This window comes from Drosophila navojoa, chromosome X, assembly GCF_054131105.1.
Source record: "Drosophila navojoa isolate 15081-1374.11 chromosome X, UAZ_NAV_1.0, whole genome shotgun sequence".
NCBI classification, from domain to species: domain Eukaryota; kingdom Metazoa; phylum Arthropoda; class Insecta; order Diptera; family Drosophilidae; genus Drosophila; species Drosophila navojoa.
In genome coordinates this window covers 5,189,977-5,205,515 of record NC_142895.1, presented here as the reverse complement: position 1 = coordinate 5,205,515, position 15,539 = coordinate 5,189,977, and the positions used below count along the sequence as shown (strand labels likewise).

Sequence of the window (15,539 nt, the reverse complement as noted above, 5' to 3'; positions counted from 1 at the left end):
TTTTCCGCCACTTCTGCTCGACTTTCGATGCAATTTTCAGCTTATGCAAGCAGTTTGCCCCAAAAGTTTTTCCTCATGCACATTCAATTTAAATTGGATTTAGTTATATATCCATTATATATAACATGTATCTATAGTATATACGTATAGCTCTCTGAACGTGTGCAAATTATCAGTGGGCGCCTTTCAATCAAATTAATTTCGACTTGGAAGTCAAATTCGAATTCAGCTGTGGAAATAAACAAGATCTTTCTGACACTATAATCTGTATAAATGTACATATGTATGTTATATAGAGGTATATAGATGTATATACATATCTCTGTTCGATTCGAGTGTACCTAACAAAAAGTAAAGGCCTTTAAATGCTAAGCAAATGCATAAACATAACCTGTGTGCAAATTGCGTTCATATGCGACTGCATGAATACCCTGGAAATGCAGATAACTATGTATGATACTGTATATATCTATGATACTAACTCCAAGTCGATTTCTACATATTTTGTATATTACATACATATATTGTATATACAATAATACTTTATATATTATATGTATATACTTAATCTACTTGATATTCACACTAATTGGTCTATCATGGCACTTGTCGCACGCATTTCACAGGGTATCCAAATTAAAACTAAGTGCAACAAGTTGGCTTTAAAAAAAGTCATAATAGCTACAAGTAAATTTGATGCATATGTATCACTATAATCAGTGTGCGCACAGTGGTACCAAGTGCATGGAAATGCAATTGAAATTGAGACGGAAGCAACGGAAAATTTGTATAAAAAGGTTTCGATAAAATTTAGAGCAGAAAGTAGGGAAGCTAGAGAAAGAGCTAGAGAGAAGGGGAGAAAGAGAGTGAGCGAAAGTGCTGGAGATGCGGAAAAGGGAACAGAACAGAAACAGGGAGTAAGAGAGAGAGAGAGAGAGAGAGAGATATGGGGAGAGAGAAAGATATGGAGAGAGAAACAGAGAGAGAGAGAGAGAGTAAGAGAGGGTGATAGGGAGAGATAGTGAGAGTGAAAATGAGAGGGAGATAGGGAGAGATAAAGTGAGAGTGAGAGTGCGATAGTGAGAGTGAGTTAAAGAGAGTGTGAAAGAGAGAGATAAAGCCGGAACTAGAGAGAGTGTGAGACGTACAGAGAATGTGAGACTTAAAGAGAAAGTGTGTGAGAGCAATAAAGCCAGAAAAAGACAGATGTAACGTCCAGATAAAAAATAGAGGGAGAGAGAGATAGAGTTGAAGTCCGAGAGATAGATAGAGAAAGAGAGAGAGAGAGAAAGAGAGATTGGCACAGAGACCCAGGGTAACTATCATTCAATCACACCCCACAAATTACCTGCCCGATAACCGTTAGCAATGGTCACTGTGTGACCCACTGTGCTGAGCTTTGGTGGGGTCGCAGCTAGAGGTTTGTGCACGAATTATTCGAGTGCCACAAAAAAGTAGTGCAAAAGTAATTGTAGCCACGCACAGAACCCGTTGACAGAGAGCTCGCTGGCTGGCCTGGCTGACTGACTGGCCTGGCTGAGAGGCTGTCTGGCTGGCTGTTGAACCCGTCTAACTCGTTGGCTTTTTGGCCACTTAATCCGCAACGCCCAGGCGCGACTCAAGGCAGCCAGCGGGCAGTTCGCCAGTTCTGATTGGAACGCCACACAGCGCGGTTTAGCGAGCGCAGCCAGCGATTGACTCCACTCGACTTGAGCACACGAACGCATTGTTGGCCAGGATGCAGTGCAGCTATTGTGTAATGCTGCTCGCCCTGCTGGCCGTCTGTCCGAGCAGCTGCCAAGAGGACAGCCGGACCAAGCGCGGCACCATCACCCTCGACTTTGGCCTCCTGCTGCGCAATCTGCTCCAGAAGAGCGCCGATTTGTCCAGCGTCAAGGCGAACATTACTCGCAATGTAATCAATGCCAAGACGACTCGACGACCCGCCACGATGAGAACCACCACGACGGCGGCGCCACCGACAACAACACCACCACCACCACCACCACCACCACCGCCGCCACCGCCGCCGCGACGCCGACCACGTCCTTTCTTCCCGGGGCCTGGCTGGTGGCCACGCCCCTATGACTATGACTACGACTATGGCGATGCACCCGCACCAGCTCCACCACCACCACCAACAACAGCACCACCACCAACAACAGCACCACCACCAACAACAGCACCACCACCGCCGCCGCCGCCTCCGAGACGCGTGCGTCCTGCGCCGCGTCCTGTGGGCAATTTTTACTATGACTACGACTACGACTATGGAGCGCAGTTGCCTCGTCTGGTGCCACGCGCACGACCACGCCCACAGCCGCAGCCAGCACCAGCAGCGCGCCGTCCGCCCGCTCAGCTGGCGGATCAGTTGATCTATCAGTATGCACAACCCGCTGGTAAAATACGCAAACTTTTAACTAATTGCCGTACAATTGGATTCTCTCCAACACTTTGCAGATATCTACTCTAAGCCCAGTTTCGTCGAGGGCAGCGCTGCGGCTGCGGCTGCGGCAGAGGAGGGAGCTGAGCCAGCGACAGGCGCCGGAGCAGCGACTGATGATGGCGACGTGCGCAACGATGGTGCCGCAGCGGCAGAGCAAGATATTGATGACACGGCGCAGCCTGGCAACTCCGACCCAGAACCGAGTCCCAATCCGAATCCCAATTCGAATCCCAATCCGAATCCCTTTGCCTACCTGGAGCAGCCCAACAATTTCAAATCGAGCCCCAATGCGTTTCTGGTCAACTATCCAGACGATGAGACACTGAGCCAGCGTCAAGGCTTCAATCTGAAGCCATTCGGTTCGGTCAATCTGGATCTCAATCAGCCGTCCATCAACAGCTATACATCGCCAGGGTTGCCGTACTCCAGTTACTATTTAAAGTGAGATCTCTGCGCGTGATCTTACTCTTTTTTTTTTTGTTTTTTTTTTTTTCTATATCTCGCGTTTTTCTACTCTACTATCTCGGCTTTTGTAAATACAATTAGCATTAAAATATATGTGTCGTAGTTTCTAAATTATATCAATGTCTTCTTCCTTTTGCTTTTGGGTCATCTGGTCGGCAGTCGAATGAGTTTTTTTTAGCTATTATTCAGAATATTTGAATGAAATGTTCTTCATGGTTATTATGATTTTTTTTTTTATCTGATCTTATACAAAATATTTATGTTTTTTTTCTCTTTACCTTCTCCTGCTCTGCTGCTTAGGGCAGTTGAAATAATTTTACTCTTAACTTTTATTGAGTTCATTCGCGTTTTGGTATGTGGAATGCCATGGTCACCTTTTTTTTTTTAATCTGGTCCCCAACAAAGCTTGGACTTTAATGGTCACTTGATGACCATGGGAATTACTAAACTCATAAACTTACCTATTCATTCGCATCATATCTAGTTCTTATCGTAATGGGATTTAATACTTCTTAAAAGTTCTTCAATGTTCTCCATGTTCTCTTGAGCCATATATGTATTGCTGCAGTCTGGTTAACTGCCTTTCAGACCATGGTCAAATCAGAGATAACAGCACATGATAATGCTTTAGCAATGCCTGCTTCCGTTAATTAAGTTTAATCATGGGCTAACACATCCTCCATGATCACTTTAATAATATAGTTTCCAAACTGAACTTTTGTCGGTGGTGAAACCGGTTCAAATAGAAGCGAGACTCCAAACAAACACCAAACAATCTCTTTTCAGTACATCCGTATGTCCTCCAAGGTCACTTATATGTATAAAAATAATAAAAATTAAGCTGATATTAGTAAAAGACCGAAATTAGTTCTTAAGCCGAACAGCATTTGGTATGTGCTTCATGGTCACCTTAAAACTAATTCCCATTCCAGATGATAAGAGTTGAATGAAAATACAATTCAATCAATATTTTGAATATCCTAACAATTTTTATTTATTTTTTTCCATTTTTTTTTTTTTTTATAATATTTTCATGAAATATCATTTAATAAGTTATTAACACATAAATCAAATTAAGAGTAGTATTTGAATAAAAAATTTGTTTCATTATATTAATTTAACATCCTTTAGTTTTTTCTTTTTTTTTTTGTGGTTTATTCTGTTATCGATCCATTGAAATATATATAAATATACATATACATACATATATATATTCTATATATACATATACAATATATATATGTATTATATGTATAATAGCTTCTTCTGTAAATTCTCTTTTACTTTTACTGTTTCTTTTCTTAATTTTTTTTTTTTTTGGTTTTTTTTTATAATTTTTTTTTTAATGAGTTGAGAATATATATCTTAAAATTTTGATGCTTTATTAGCTAAAGTTGTAAAGTGGCTAAGTATGTATATATACATAAAAATAATTCAAACTGTATGTATGTATGTATATACACATATACATATACATATACATATATATATATATGTTTGTATGTATATATTTATATATATGCAAGTATAATGTATAATGTATGTATGTATATCGCTTTTAAATGCTATAAATATATTTACAATAATCATAATACATATTTATATGTATGTATGTATGTATGTATGCTTGTGTGTATGCAAGTGTGTATGTATATAATATATTCAACTAAATCATATGCAGAAATTCAGTCTTATTAAATAAATAAAAACTTAGGTACATAATACTCGTTTATAGGTGTATCCGTGTCTGTCTCTATGTGTGTATGTGTGTGTGTGTTTGGAAATGGAAACAATCATTGAACCAATCAATCAAATGTATCAAATAATTATTCTGTTGCATTTGCTACTTGGCTTCGTCTTGAGCTCTTTAGTTAACGTTCAATAAACAATCAATCATTGATTAGTCGTTAATCAATCAGCAATTAATCTACAATCAATAATCAATCAATCACTCAACCAATCATCAATCAATCAACAATTAATTATCATCAATCAGTCGTCAATCAATCTTCAATCAGTCATTAGTCAATCATCAATTGATCATCAATCAATGAATAAGTCATCATCAATCAATCAATAACTAATCACCAATCAATCATTAATTAATCATCGCTCAATCAACGATCAATCATGAATCAAATATAATTAACTATCGCTTGTTCAGTAGCACCCAAATCAATCAATCAATCAATCAATCAATCAATCGATCAGTCAATCGATCAATCAATCAATCGCTCCCTTACATCTGTCATTTAGCTTAAAGTCTCTTGCTTGCTCAGTAGTAGTACCCAAATCAATCAATCAATCAGATGTGACCCAATCTATTTCATCTATTGCTTGCTATTTGGTGACTTCCTCCTTTGAATTAAATGAAGTAGTTCATGGAGTGATTGTAAAGTTTATTGAAGAAATGTTCCCGTTTTCATATTGTTCAATCAATATTTTAGACTGTTGTCAATCTATATATAGATATAGTTATATAAATATATTGTTTGTTAAAAAAAAAGAAGAGTAAATTAAAGTAATTTAAGAAAATGCATATGTTTTTTAACGGAAGCAAGTTCTTGTATATACATATATTATATATATATATACAAAATAATGAATTGTAACTGTCGAAAATCGATGATAATCTCTATTAATATTCAATATTTCGTAATTGTTCAGTTTCATATGTATAATAACAGTTATAAACATTTTCTTTAGGTGGTATCAGAAGAACCAAATGGTGGAAGGAACAAACTTCTCGAAGAGCTCGTTTGTAGTTGGTATATTTTTGTCATTTCGTTTAGTTGTTAGTATTTTGCAGTTAGTATTTATTATTTATTCAGTTGGGCTGTTTTGTTGTCTAGAGTTACTAGATACCTTGTACGTATGATCTGTCTGGCGGAAAAACGTTTTCTTTTTTTTATGTTTTCAATTTCGTGTGTTTTAGGATATGTTACTTATTATTTCGGTAGTATTTTCATAGTTTTCCTGTTGGTATTTTCTTTGTATTGTTTCATAAAAATATATATATAGTATATAGTATATTTATATAGGTATATATGAGTTGTTTGTAGTTGTGTATGTACAAGCAATTTGTAAAAGAAAAAAGTTAAAAAACAATACAAAATAAATTATAAACTAATAATAATGATTATAAGACTCTCAACAGTTTGGTCCTAAAACCCACTCCAAATTCAAGGAATGTGCCAAATAGATTCAGAACATGTTCTGAAATTTTAGGAATGTATTTCAGTATTTTCGATTTAGTAGAATTAGTATTTTTCTTAGATGCGTGCATTTGGCACTTAAATTGATTTGAGTTGTACGCAATACAAAAGGGGGCAAGAAAACGAAATAATATCAAGTTATATAAGACTAGGATACAAATATATGTAGATATATATATTGGGTATTATCTATGTACATTTAGATCAATGAAGGATTTGTAAATTTTTTCGATTTAGTTTTCATTTTTTAATTTTTTGCTTTTAAGTATTTTTTTGATTTAGCTTTATAAGAATACATAGGAATAATAATCATGATAATAATGGCATATATAATATAAGTCGAAATACAAGTGCTTTAGATGCTGGGTATTTTTTTTTTTTTTTTGGGGCCAAACAACTTTTCCTATTGGAATATACATATGTAACATACGTAACGCGTCTTAAACTTAAGCTTAAGTGTAATAGATTTTCATCATATATATATACACACATATATATATATATATATACATATATGTATATAATCTTGTAGTATTTGTTCGGTTTGATATCTTTGATATTTGTTTAGTATTTGTTTATCGCTTGCTAGTATTTGGTTGGTTAGCTGTACCATTCTTGGGGATAGTTCCATATATACTTAGTTCATGTTACCATTAGAGTCTCTGTGTATAACTGTGTGTGCCTCTGTGTGTGTGTGTATGTACAGTATTTCTTTTTTTATATAAAGTTTTTTTTTATTTTAAGTTGAAATAAAAATATAAATGAATTAAATATTAGGTATGTTTATAAATCGTATATAGTTTAAAAAATCTTGTTTGCTTTCTTGCTTTTAGTATATAAAGTGGAAAAATGTATGCATTGTATATAAATGTTAGTAATTTTCCTTTTTTTTTATAGTTTTTTTTTTTGTTATGCATAAAGTATTTGATTTTGTTTGGTATTTTTTGTTTTGTTTTGTTTGCTTTGTTATATAAATGTTTGAATTTGAATAGTTTTGCTTGCGATTAGTAAATATGATAAATTTTATGGCTTCCTTCCAGCTCTCGTTTTTTTTTTTTTTTTTGGTATTTTATTTTATATTTTGTTATTTATTATTTTTGTTTGTGTTTGCATAGATTTAAATTGTTAAATAACAAGAAATACCGAATCAAGTTCAACGCAAGCCTCTACAATAGCCGAGAAACAATAACATCTTGTATGTATATATATATATGAGTATATATGTATGTATGTACTCGTATAATAGAGGTATTTGTAATACATATAAACCGTATCGATATCATTCATATATATTGTAACAATAACTGTATAATGGCAATGTCAATAATCATAAATATAATATACATAGAATTGATACATAACATATGTATGTATATATGTGTATGTATATGTATATACATCCATTATAACTTTAGTTCTGATTTGTTTGGCTCCTGTCGGGGCTTCCCCTTACAACTACATTCACTATATGTTTAGCCGTGCGTGTGTGTGTGTGTGCGTGCGAGTATGTGTGTGTGTGTGTGTGTGTGCATGCTGTACAGTGAACACACGCACGTACGCGCAAAACATTGAACTAGTTTGTATTGAATAACTCCGTTTGCCTCACATAAATATATGGCCACCCTAATTATTTGTGCTTAACAATCTCAAAAATATGCAGTTATTTGCCTTTTCATTTTTGCTTTCTCTTGTTACATTCACATTGGCAAATCGATAAATCGATATTCGATAACACAAATGAGGGAAATAGCGAGCTGCCAATCGAATACAATATTTTATTTTACACATATATATATTATATATATGTATATGTTTATATTTGCAGATTTATATATATATATATATATGTATATATAGGTAGTTGATGCTGAGTTGGTGGCTTGATGTATGTATGTACTATATATATTCGATAGTGAAAGGTGATCGATACAGTGGAGCCTCAATGGCACTAACAACAACCATTGAGGCTGCGCTGTATATAACGCATGTATACATATATACACATATATATGTATTATATATGTATTTATATATATACATACATATATATATTAGTATATATTTGTATAGCTAAACATATTTACAGTTGTCTTTGGGTCGCCAGCATTCTGCGCATTTAGTGTGGGTCGTCTAGATAATTGGAATATATACATACATGTATATATAGTAATATATATATATTTATATATATGTCTGTATCGCCCTTAGCTTGCGCCTCGAAGGTAGCTGCCTGGCTGTTACACGATCACAGCGAGGCGCAAACGCGAACGAAAACGGAAATGAACTTACGGAAGTGGAACTGTACGATTCTATAGCTGGAATATCGATAAATCGATATATGTTTATATGTACCTACATATATATCGAAGCTGTACGGGCTGATTTAGTCATCCCACGTGGGAAACTGACCCTCGTCCACAAACATGCTAAACTGCCCGGTATACTGATGCTCCAATGGACGGCTTCGGCCCTCCGCGCTTCGTGCACTCGACGACGGCGGCGCTGGCGCAGCTCTCGCATCTTTAGCTGAAGTCGCAGCTGAATCACCGCCAGATTTGCTGGCACCGGACGTATTCCGGCCGCCAGTCTGGCCGCCAGACGTGGCGCTCTTGCCATAGCTATAACGTTTATCTGCAAGCGAGTGAAATGACGGTACATGAAATGAACCACAATGAACCGGTGCATAAATGGCTTTCTAGCATAGTCTAGTCGTATATTAACAGCTATCGATTCATCAATAAGAATCTCAACATCTAGAGAAACAAGTTTTAAGAATGTCCTAAGAGTTTCTGAGTTGCATATGCTATAGAATATTTATTCTATTAACTATATAAGCTCTATATAATATATCTTATAAACCTTTATAGATTCAGTTTTTAAGTTTTATATACATATATTCTATTCTACATTTTGTATTTTATACATATATACTGATATATATCATCTAATCTATGCGATTATTATTCATCAGTAACAAGCTATTGTTTGTTATAGCTCTACAGTTGCGAAATATTCGTAGATCAATCTGATAATCTAACTAAAATTCGATCTAATAATTGAGTCCAAAATTTGTATGTTGTAAAAATTCGGTATAGAAACTAACTATCTCACTAGCTTTATAACATTATATGGATCATATAATAGCTATTTTAATAAAGCTCCACAGAAGGAAATTATCTAAAAATGGAGCTTAAATTTATATGAGAATCCTTTATGTATACAAAAGGATCTATAATATTACATTATCATATAAGAATTAACTAAATAAATTTTCCAATATATATCTTTTTCTTTCCATTTTTCTAGCAATAAATTTTGATTCACAAAACCCTAAATGTAAATCTATCTATCAAAAGTTCATTAATGAGTCTATGGCACTAGAACGTCACTTACTTGTGGACTGCTTGACTTCCTTGCTGGCCCAGACGGGCTCATGCGTCTGGTTATAGGATTGCTGATCCCAAACGGCTTTGTCATCCACGTTTTTGCTCTGGAATTGAAATGGAAAATGGATCAAATGGGGTTATCAATGTCGAAAGATTTGCACTTTGTGGCTAACTCACATAGTCCTTGTCGACATGCAGCTCGAGCTCGTCGCTGGTCTGCTCCATGCTGCTGTGCGTGATGCCGTAGTAGAAGTACATTATGAAGCCGAGAGTCATCCATACAGTGAACCTAATGAGGGTCAGTATGCTTAGCTTAAATATTAAATAAATGTTAACAGTTATTGCGATAGCCGGAATAAATGGAAGTCCAGGCGTTAAAAACGCGAGTGCATATCTGTGAAAGATCAAAGAGCACCGTTACAATAGAGCATTTCCAGAGAGATTATGTGGGAAGCATTTTGAAATCCGGCCGAAGCCGAAGATTCCAGATTATAACTTTGCAGAAGATATCAGGTAGAATTTCGATATCGTACAGCCCACTCATCGATGGTTATTGGTTAAGTTTTGTGCAATCAATCTGAATCGATAATTATCTATTAACTTTGGGTGAAGCAACTTCAATTCGATATTTATCGATAGTTGCGCTCGCAGACTAAGCGGACAAAACTCTTAGCATTTGAGCTTCATTCGATTTCGTGATCCAAAAATGATCTCTGCAAAGTTATCGATAGGATACACCGTTTGGTTAGTTCTTATTATTGGCTTTACCTATTCTGTGGTTGTCTCGATATAATCAATAATATCACAAATATGCCGATAAATAAAATGATATAAATGAAGATGGCGAGGCCGCCGGACCAACCGATGGCCGCGAACAAATCCAAGAAGAATATGAGACCGAACATGATTCCAACTAGTTTCGTGACATACATGCCTATGTATGCGGGGTGTATTCGAGGACGGATATTTGGATATCGAATTTCGAATTGCGGATTTCGAATTTCGAATTTCGGATGCGTAAGCAATTTCGAAGTCGCGATGTCATCGGGAGCAAAACACAAAATGGAATGAGAGAAAGCAAAAGAGCAACGAGAATATTGAATATTGAATTTCGATATCGAATACGAAAAGATAGCGGGAGACAGAGACAGAGCGGGAAAGACAGACAGAGAGATAGAGGAGGAGAGAGAGTGAGAGAGAGAGTGAGAGAGAGAGAGAGAGGGAAAGAGAGGAAGATGGGGAAACAGAGCGAGTATACAGTGTAACATACCACTTTCGGAGGTCGCCTGACCAGGATTCACCCAGGGAAAGAAACCGGGGCACAGGTACGCATAGTCATGAATCTTGCGCGTTATAAAATTAAGGCCCATCGTATCAAAGGCGGTGGCCTGTCCAGTGGGTCCGGTGGGGGCACCATGGACGCTGCCATAGAACTTGTTCTCGGAGCGATCCGATACCAAAAACTGATCGTCCCGCCCGCCCAAATAGCCCTCCGGACTGTCATCGATGAACGAATCATCCGAGTCGGACATGCCGCGCGTCACACGCTTGATCGTCAGCTTAGTCGGCTCGAGGACCTCCGACGGACGAGCATGCGGATCCGTGGCGGTGCCCGGCGCCAGCGGCGTGCGCAACTGCGCCGGCAGCAGCTCCACCAGCGACGTACTGTGCGGCTGATAGCGCAGCACCAGCACACACGTGGACACCAGGGTGTAGGCCAGCAGCGTGCCGATCGACATCATCTCCACGAGAATGTCCAGTCGCACGGTTAGGGCAACCAGCGCAGCGGCCAGTCCGCTGCCCACCGTCGCCAAGCCGGGCACGTTTGTGCGCTGCCACAGATGCGACAATTGCCTGGAATGCAGAAGCAAGTGAGAGGAGATTTCTGGCACATGCCATGGGCCACAACTCACCTGAATATCAAGCCATCCTGGGCCATGGCATAGATGACGCGCGGCATCGGAAACATCGAACCAAACATGGCCACCGAGAGACCAGCTGTGGCACCAACCGCGACCACAGCACGGCACTTGGGCGCATTCACATAGGACCACATCTGCACTAGAGCGGCGCCCACATTGATGTGATCATAGGGCACTAAGAGAGACAGAGGGAGAGAGAGACAAAGAGAGAGATAAATATATATGGTCATTGTAAGTGCGAGGAATGTTAAATATATCTGATCTAAGGCTATATATAGTTTATATATATTGAATTAGGTCTTACAAACCGATTACGATAATCGATTATTATCGAATTTATTGTGATTAAATATTTAAATAAGAATTGTTGCTCTACATAATACAAATATCGACAGATCTGGAGCTCTAGAGCTCTAGAGTTATCCCTAATGGATTTTTAATATTTGGTTTTTACTATACATCATAAAACATCATATCTAAAGCTCTAATAATCCATTATAAGATAAACAGCTTCAACAGGCTCTATGAAATTCTATAATGAATTATGATATAGATAGACTAGAGTCTACACAGTTTTATGACAGCTTTAAAGTCAGGGAGAGATTGAGATCATAAAATTCATGTCAACCCAGAATGCTTCTAGAGCGCTCGGATCACTTAATAAAACTCTATTGAATCTAAAAATGAATTTCGTTCGGCTCCTCAGCCGTTTCACTCACCGACTAAAGTAAGGACTAGACTAACGCTGACATAGGCAATGAGGACAACGATGAGGGAGCCAACGATTGCCTTCGGTATGCTCTTTTGCGGATTGTGCGCCTCCTCGCCGGTGGTTGCGATGATATCGAAACCAATAAATGCATAGAAACAGGTGGCGGCACCCGAGAAAACCTAAAGAAATTTTAAGAAATTATACATGAGTATATGCACATACATATGTGTAGAGAGAGATAGAGGAGAGATTAACTGCTACTTACGCCACTCCAGCCATAGGGCAGAAAGCCCTGATGCTCCGACCACGTTTTCGTATCAACGTAAAAGAGCCCTGCGGCCATAACGAACACCCACGTAGCCAGATTGATGGCATTTAGGGTGTGATTGAAGATAACTGATTTGCTGGCGCCCATCGCCAAAACGCTGGTCATGATGAGTGTTATGCCAAAGGCTATAAAGTCAGGTGGTTTGCCTAGAAGAAGAAATATATCAATATAGTTCAAGTACAGTATATATTGAATCAATCAATCAATCAGTTAGTTTTGTCTTTATATCAAACTATTTTTGAATATAAATAGTTAAATAACCATGAATTCAGCTTGAGCTTTGCATTAAATGGTTTTTGTTTCACTAATTGATGTCAAGTTGCTGAGCTGAGTTCGCTCAGCGGAGTATCCACTGTACACTTACCAAATATGGTGCCAATTGACTCACTCATCGCAGTCGCAATGGCATTGCCCGTCAATGAATCAAAACTTGAGCTTAATGCACATGCACAGGCACTTGTTCCTGCAAATGAATAGGGGTCGAATAACATTGATATGGCCTACTCCACGTAATGCTACTTTCGCTTACCTATTAGATATTCCAATATCATGTTCCAACCAATTATAAAAGCTACAAATTCTCCAACTGCCACATATGAATACATATAGGCTGAGCCGGAAGTGTGTGGCACTCGAACGCCAAATTCCGCATAGCAAGCGCCTGCAAGGATACAGGGGATATTGGATATATATAGTGGCATTATATAGATGGTCATATATCTGATAGTTACCTGAGAATATGCTTGCTATGGCGGCTATAATAAAACTAATCACCACACCGGGTCCAGCCATCCGTTGGGCCACCAGGCCAGCTACCAGGTACATGCCGGTGCCGCAACATGACCCAATGCCCAGGGATGTTAGATCCAGGGTATTTAAACATTTCTAGTGAATCAAGAATACAATTACGAGAAAACGGGAAGGGGAAGAGGATTAGATGAAATAGGCTTTATGTCGTATCGAGTTTCTATTATTAATATTTATTGCATACTTTTTGGTGCTGGTATTGGAGCTATCTATGTACATATATGTTATATATCTATATATATATATATTTATATCTATATCTATATCTATATCTATATCTATATCTATATCTATATCTATATCTATATCTATATCTAGAGCGCTATCGAGATCGATATCGAGAGCGATATCTATAGCGAGAGCGAGAGCGAGAGCGATAGCGATATCGAGAGCGAGATCGAGATATCGAGAGAGCGAGAGCGAGATCGAGAGCGAGATCGAGATCGAGATCTATATCGAGAGCGAGAGCGAGAGCGAGATCGATATCTATATCTATATCGAGATCGAGAGCGAGATCGAGATCTATATCTATATCGAGATCGAGAGCGATCGAGATCGATATCTATATCTATAGCGAGAGCTATATCTATATCTATATCTATATCTATATCTATATCTATATCTATATCTATATCTATATCTATATCTATATCTATATCTATATCTATATCTATATCTATATCTATAGATCTATATCTATATCTATATCTATATCTATATCTATATCTATATCTATATCTATATCTATATCTATATCTATATCTATATCTATAATCGATATCTATATCTATATCTATATCTATATCTATATCTATATCTATATCTATATCTATATCTATATCTATATCTATATCTATATCTATATCTATATCTATATCTATATCTATATCTATATCTATATCTATCTATATCTATATCTATATCTATATCTATATCTATATCTATATCTATAGCTATATCTATATCTATATCTATATCTATATCTATATCTAATAATCTATATCTATATCTATATCTATATTATATCTATATCTATATCTATATCTATATCTATATCTATATCTATATCTATATCTATATCTATATCTATATCTATATCTATATCTATATCTATATCTATATCTATATCTATATCTATATCTATATCTATATCTATATCTATATCTATATCTATATCTATATCTATATCTATATCTATATCTATATCTATATCTATATCTATATCTATATCTATATCTATATCTATATCTATATCTATATCTATATCTATAGCTATATCTATATCTATATCTATATCTATATCTATATCTATAGCTATATCTATATCTATATCTATATCTATATCTATATCTATATCTATATCTATATCTATATCTATATCTATATCTATATCTATATCTATATCTATATCTATATCTATATCTATATCTCTCTCATTAATTGTACAAATTTTCTTTGCACTTACCGTTAGCTTGGGCTTTGTGGGCTGTGCATTGCCATCCTGCAGCTGCTTCACATCCTTCGTACGTATTAGCTTCGGCAGGAGCGTTGTGGAGCTAACGCCCGGCGGCAAGGGCAGCCTGAACTTGACCTGCCCGAAATCGATGGCGCAACGACAGGAGGCGACAGAAGAGACGGCGGCACAGATACAAACGAAGGAGAGGAACAGGAAGTGGAAAGAGAAATTAGATGCTGTCGTAAAAATAGTAGCAGCAGCCGCAGCCGCAGTTGCTAACAATAATTCAATAAATTGATATCCTAGTCAAGTGGATGTCAGTCGCAATATATAAAAAGCAAATCAATATATACATATATATATCTTATATATATCTATACATATTTATATGATAAAAGATGAAAGTGGCGCTCAAGTGATGCGAGCCAATCAAATATCAAACAAAAACTACAACAAAAAATATATTAAATAGAGGAAAAAAGAAAATGCGAAAATGAAATGTGAAAGGCAAAAAGGAAGCTGTTAAAAGTCGAGTGCGCTCAATGCCAAAGCGCAAATTGAAAATGCCTGCAACAGGCCCGCAGTCACACGAAGCCCAAAAGCCCACACGTAACTCCCCCCACACCCCTCCCACGACCTTTCACCATTTGTCTGTGTGTGCAGGCTCTGCAAGGCTTTGAGCCACGGCGTGAATCGATATTTGCAACAAGTTTTCTGCGGCCTACGCAGCAGCACAACAGCAGCAGCAGCAGCAGCAGCAGCTCGGTAAAGGACATATCTATATATAGGTACACTGGCAGAA

At 36.9% G+C, this 15,539-nt stretch overlaps 2 protein-coding genes across 3 annotated transcripts in view; one reads left to right on the top strand and one right to left on the bottom strand.

Annotated features, from left to right (window-relative positions):
* LOC115565071 (solute carrier family 7 member 14) overlaps positions 1–15,539 on the bottom strand; it is a 91,189-nt gene that overhangs the window by 69,935 nt on the left and 5,715 nt on the right. For both annotated transcript variants that reach the window (XM_089263107.1, XM_089263108.1), the window contains 12 exons: positions 14,747–14,872; positions 13,206–13,359; positions 13,004–13,135; positions 12,839–12,937; positions 12,412–12,620; positions 12,154–12,325; positions 11,426–11,609; positions 10,783–11,366; positions 10,281–10,446; positions 9,690–9,906; positions 9,520–9,616; positions 8,024–8,757 (listed from right to left, as the gene is read on the bottom strand). In XM_089263107.1, the coding sequence (XP_089119233.1) occupies positions 8,510–8,757; positions 9,520–9,616; positions 9,690–9,906; positions 10,281–10,446; positions 10,783–11,366; positions 11,426–11,609; positions 12,154–12,325; positions 12,412–12,620; positions 12,839–12,937; positions 13,004–13,135; positions 13,206–13,359; positions 14,747–14,872 (2,388 nt within the window). In that variant the 3' untranslated portion in view covers positions 8,024–8,509. The remainder of the gene's footprint in view (positions 1–8,023; positions 8,758–9,519; positions 9,617–9,689; positions 9,907–10,280; positions 10,447–10,782; positions 11,367–11,425; positions 11,610–12,153; positions 12,326–12,411; positions 12,621–12,838; positions 12,938–13,003; positions 13,136–13,205; positions 13,360–14,746; positions 14,873–15,539) is intronic.
* Positions 1,364–3,016, top strand: LOC115565073 (uncharacterized). The gene is made up of 2 exons (XM_089264801.1): positions 1,364–2,399; positions 2,461–3,016. The coding sequence occupies exons 1-2, from the start codon at positions 1,739–1,741 to the stop codon at positions 2,889–2,891; spliced, it is 1,092 nt and encodes a 363-aa protein (XP_089120927.1). The 5' UTR covers positions 1,364–1,738; the 3' UTR covers positions 2,892–3,016.

Coding starts and splice junctions, on each gene's coding strand:
- LOC115565073 (XM_089264801.1), top strand. CDS start 1,739: ATGCAGTGCAGCTATTGTGTAATGCTGCTCGCCCTGCTGGCCGTCTGT. Junction 2,400..2,460: donor TCAGTATGCACAACCCGCTG/GTAAAATACGCA, acceptor AACACTTTGCAG/ATATCTACTCTAAGCCCAGT.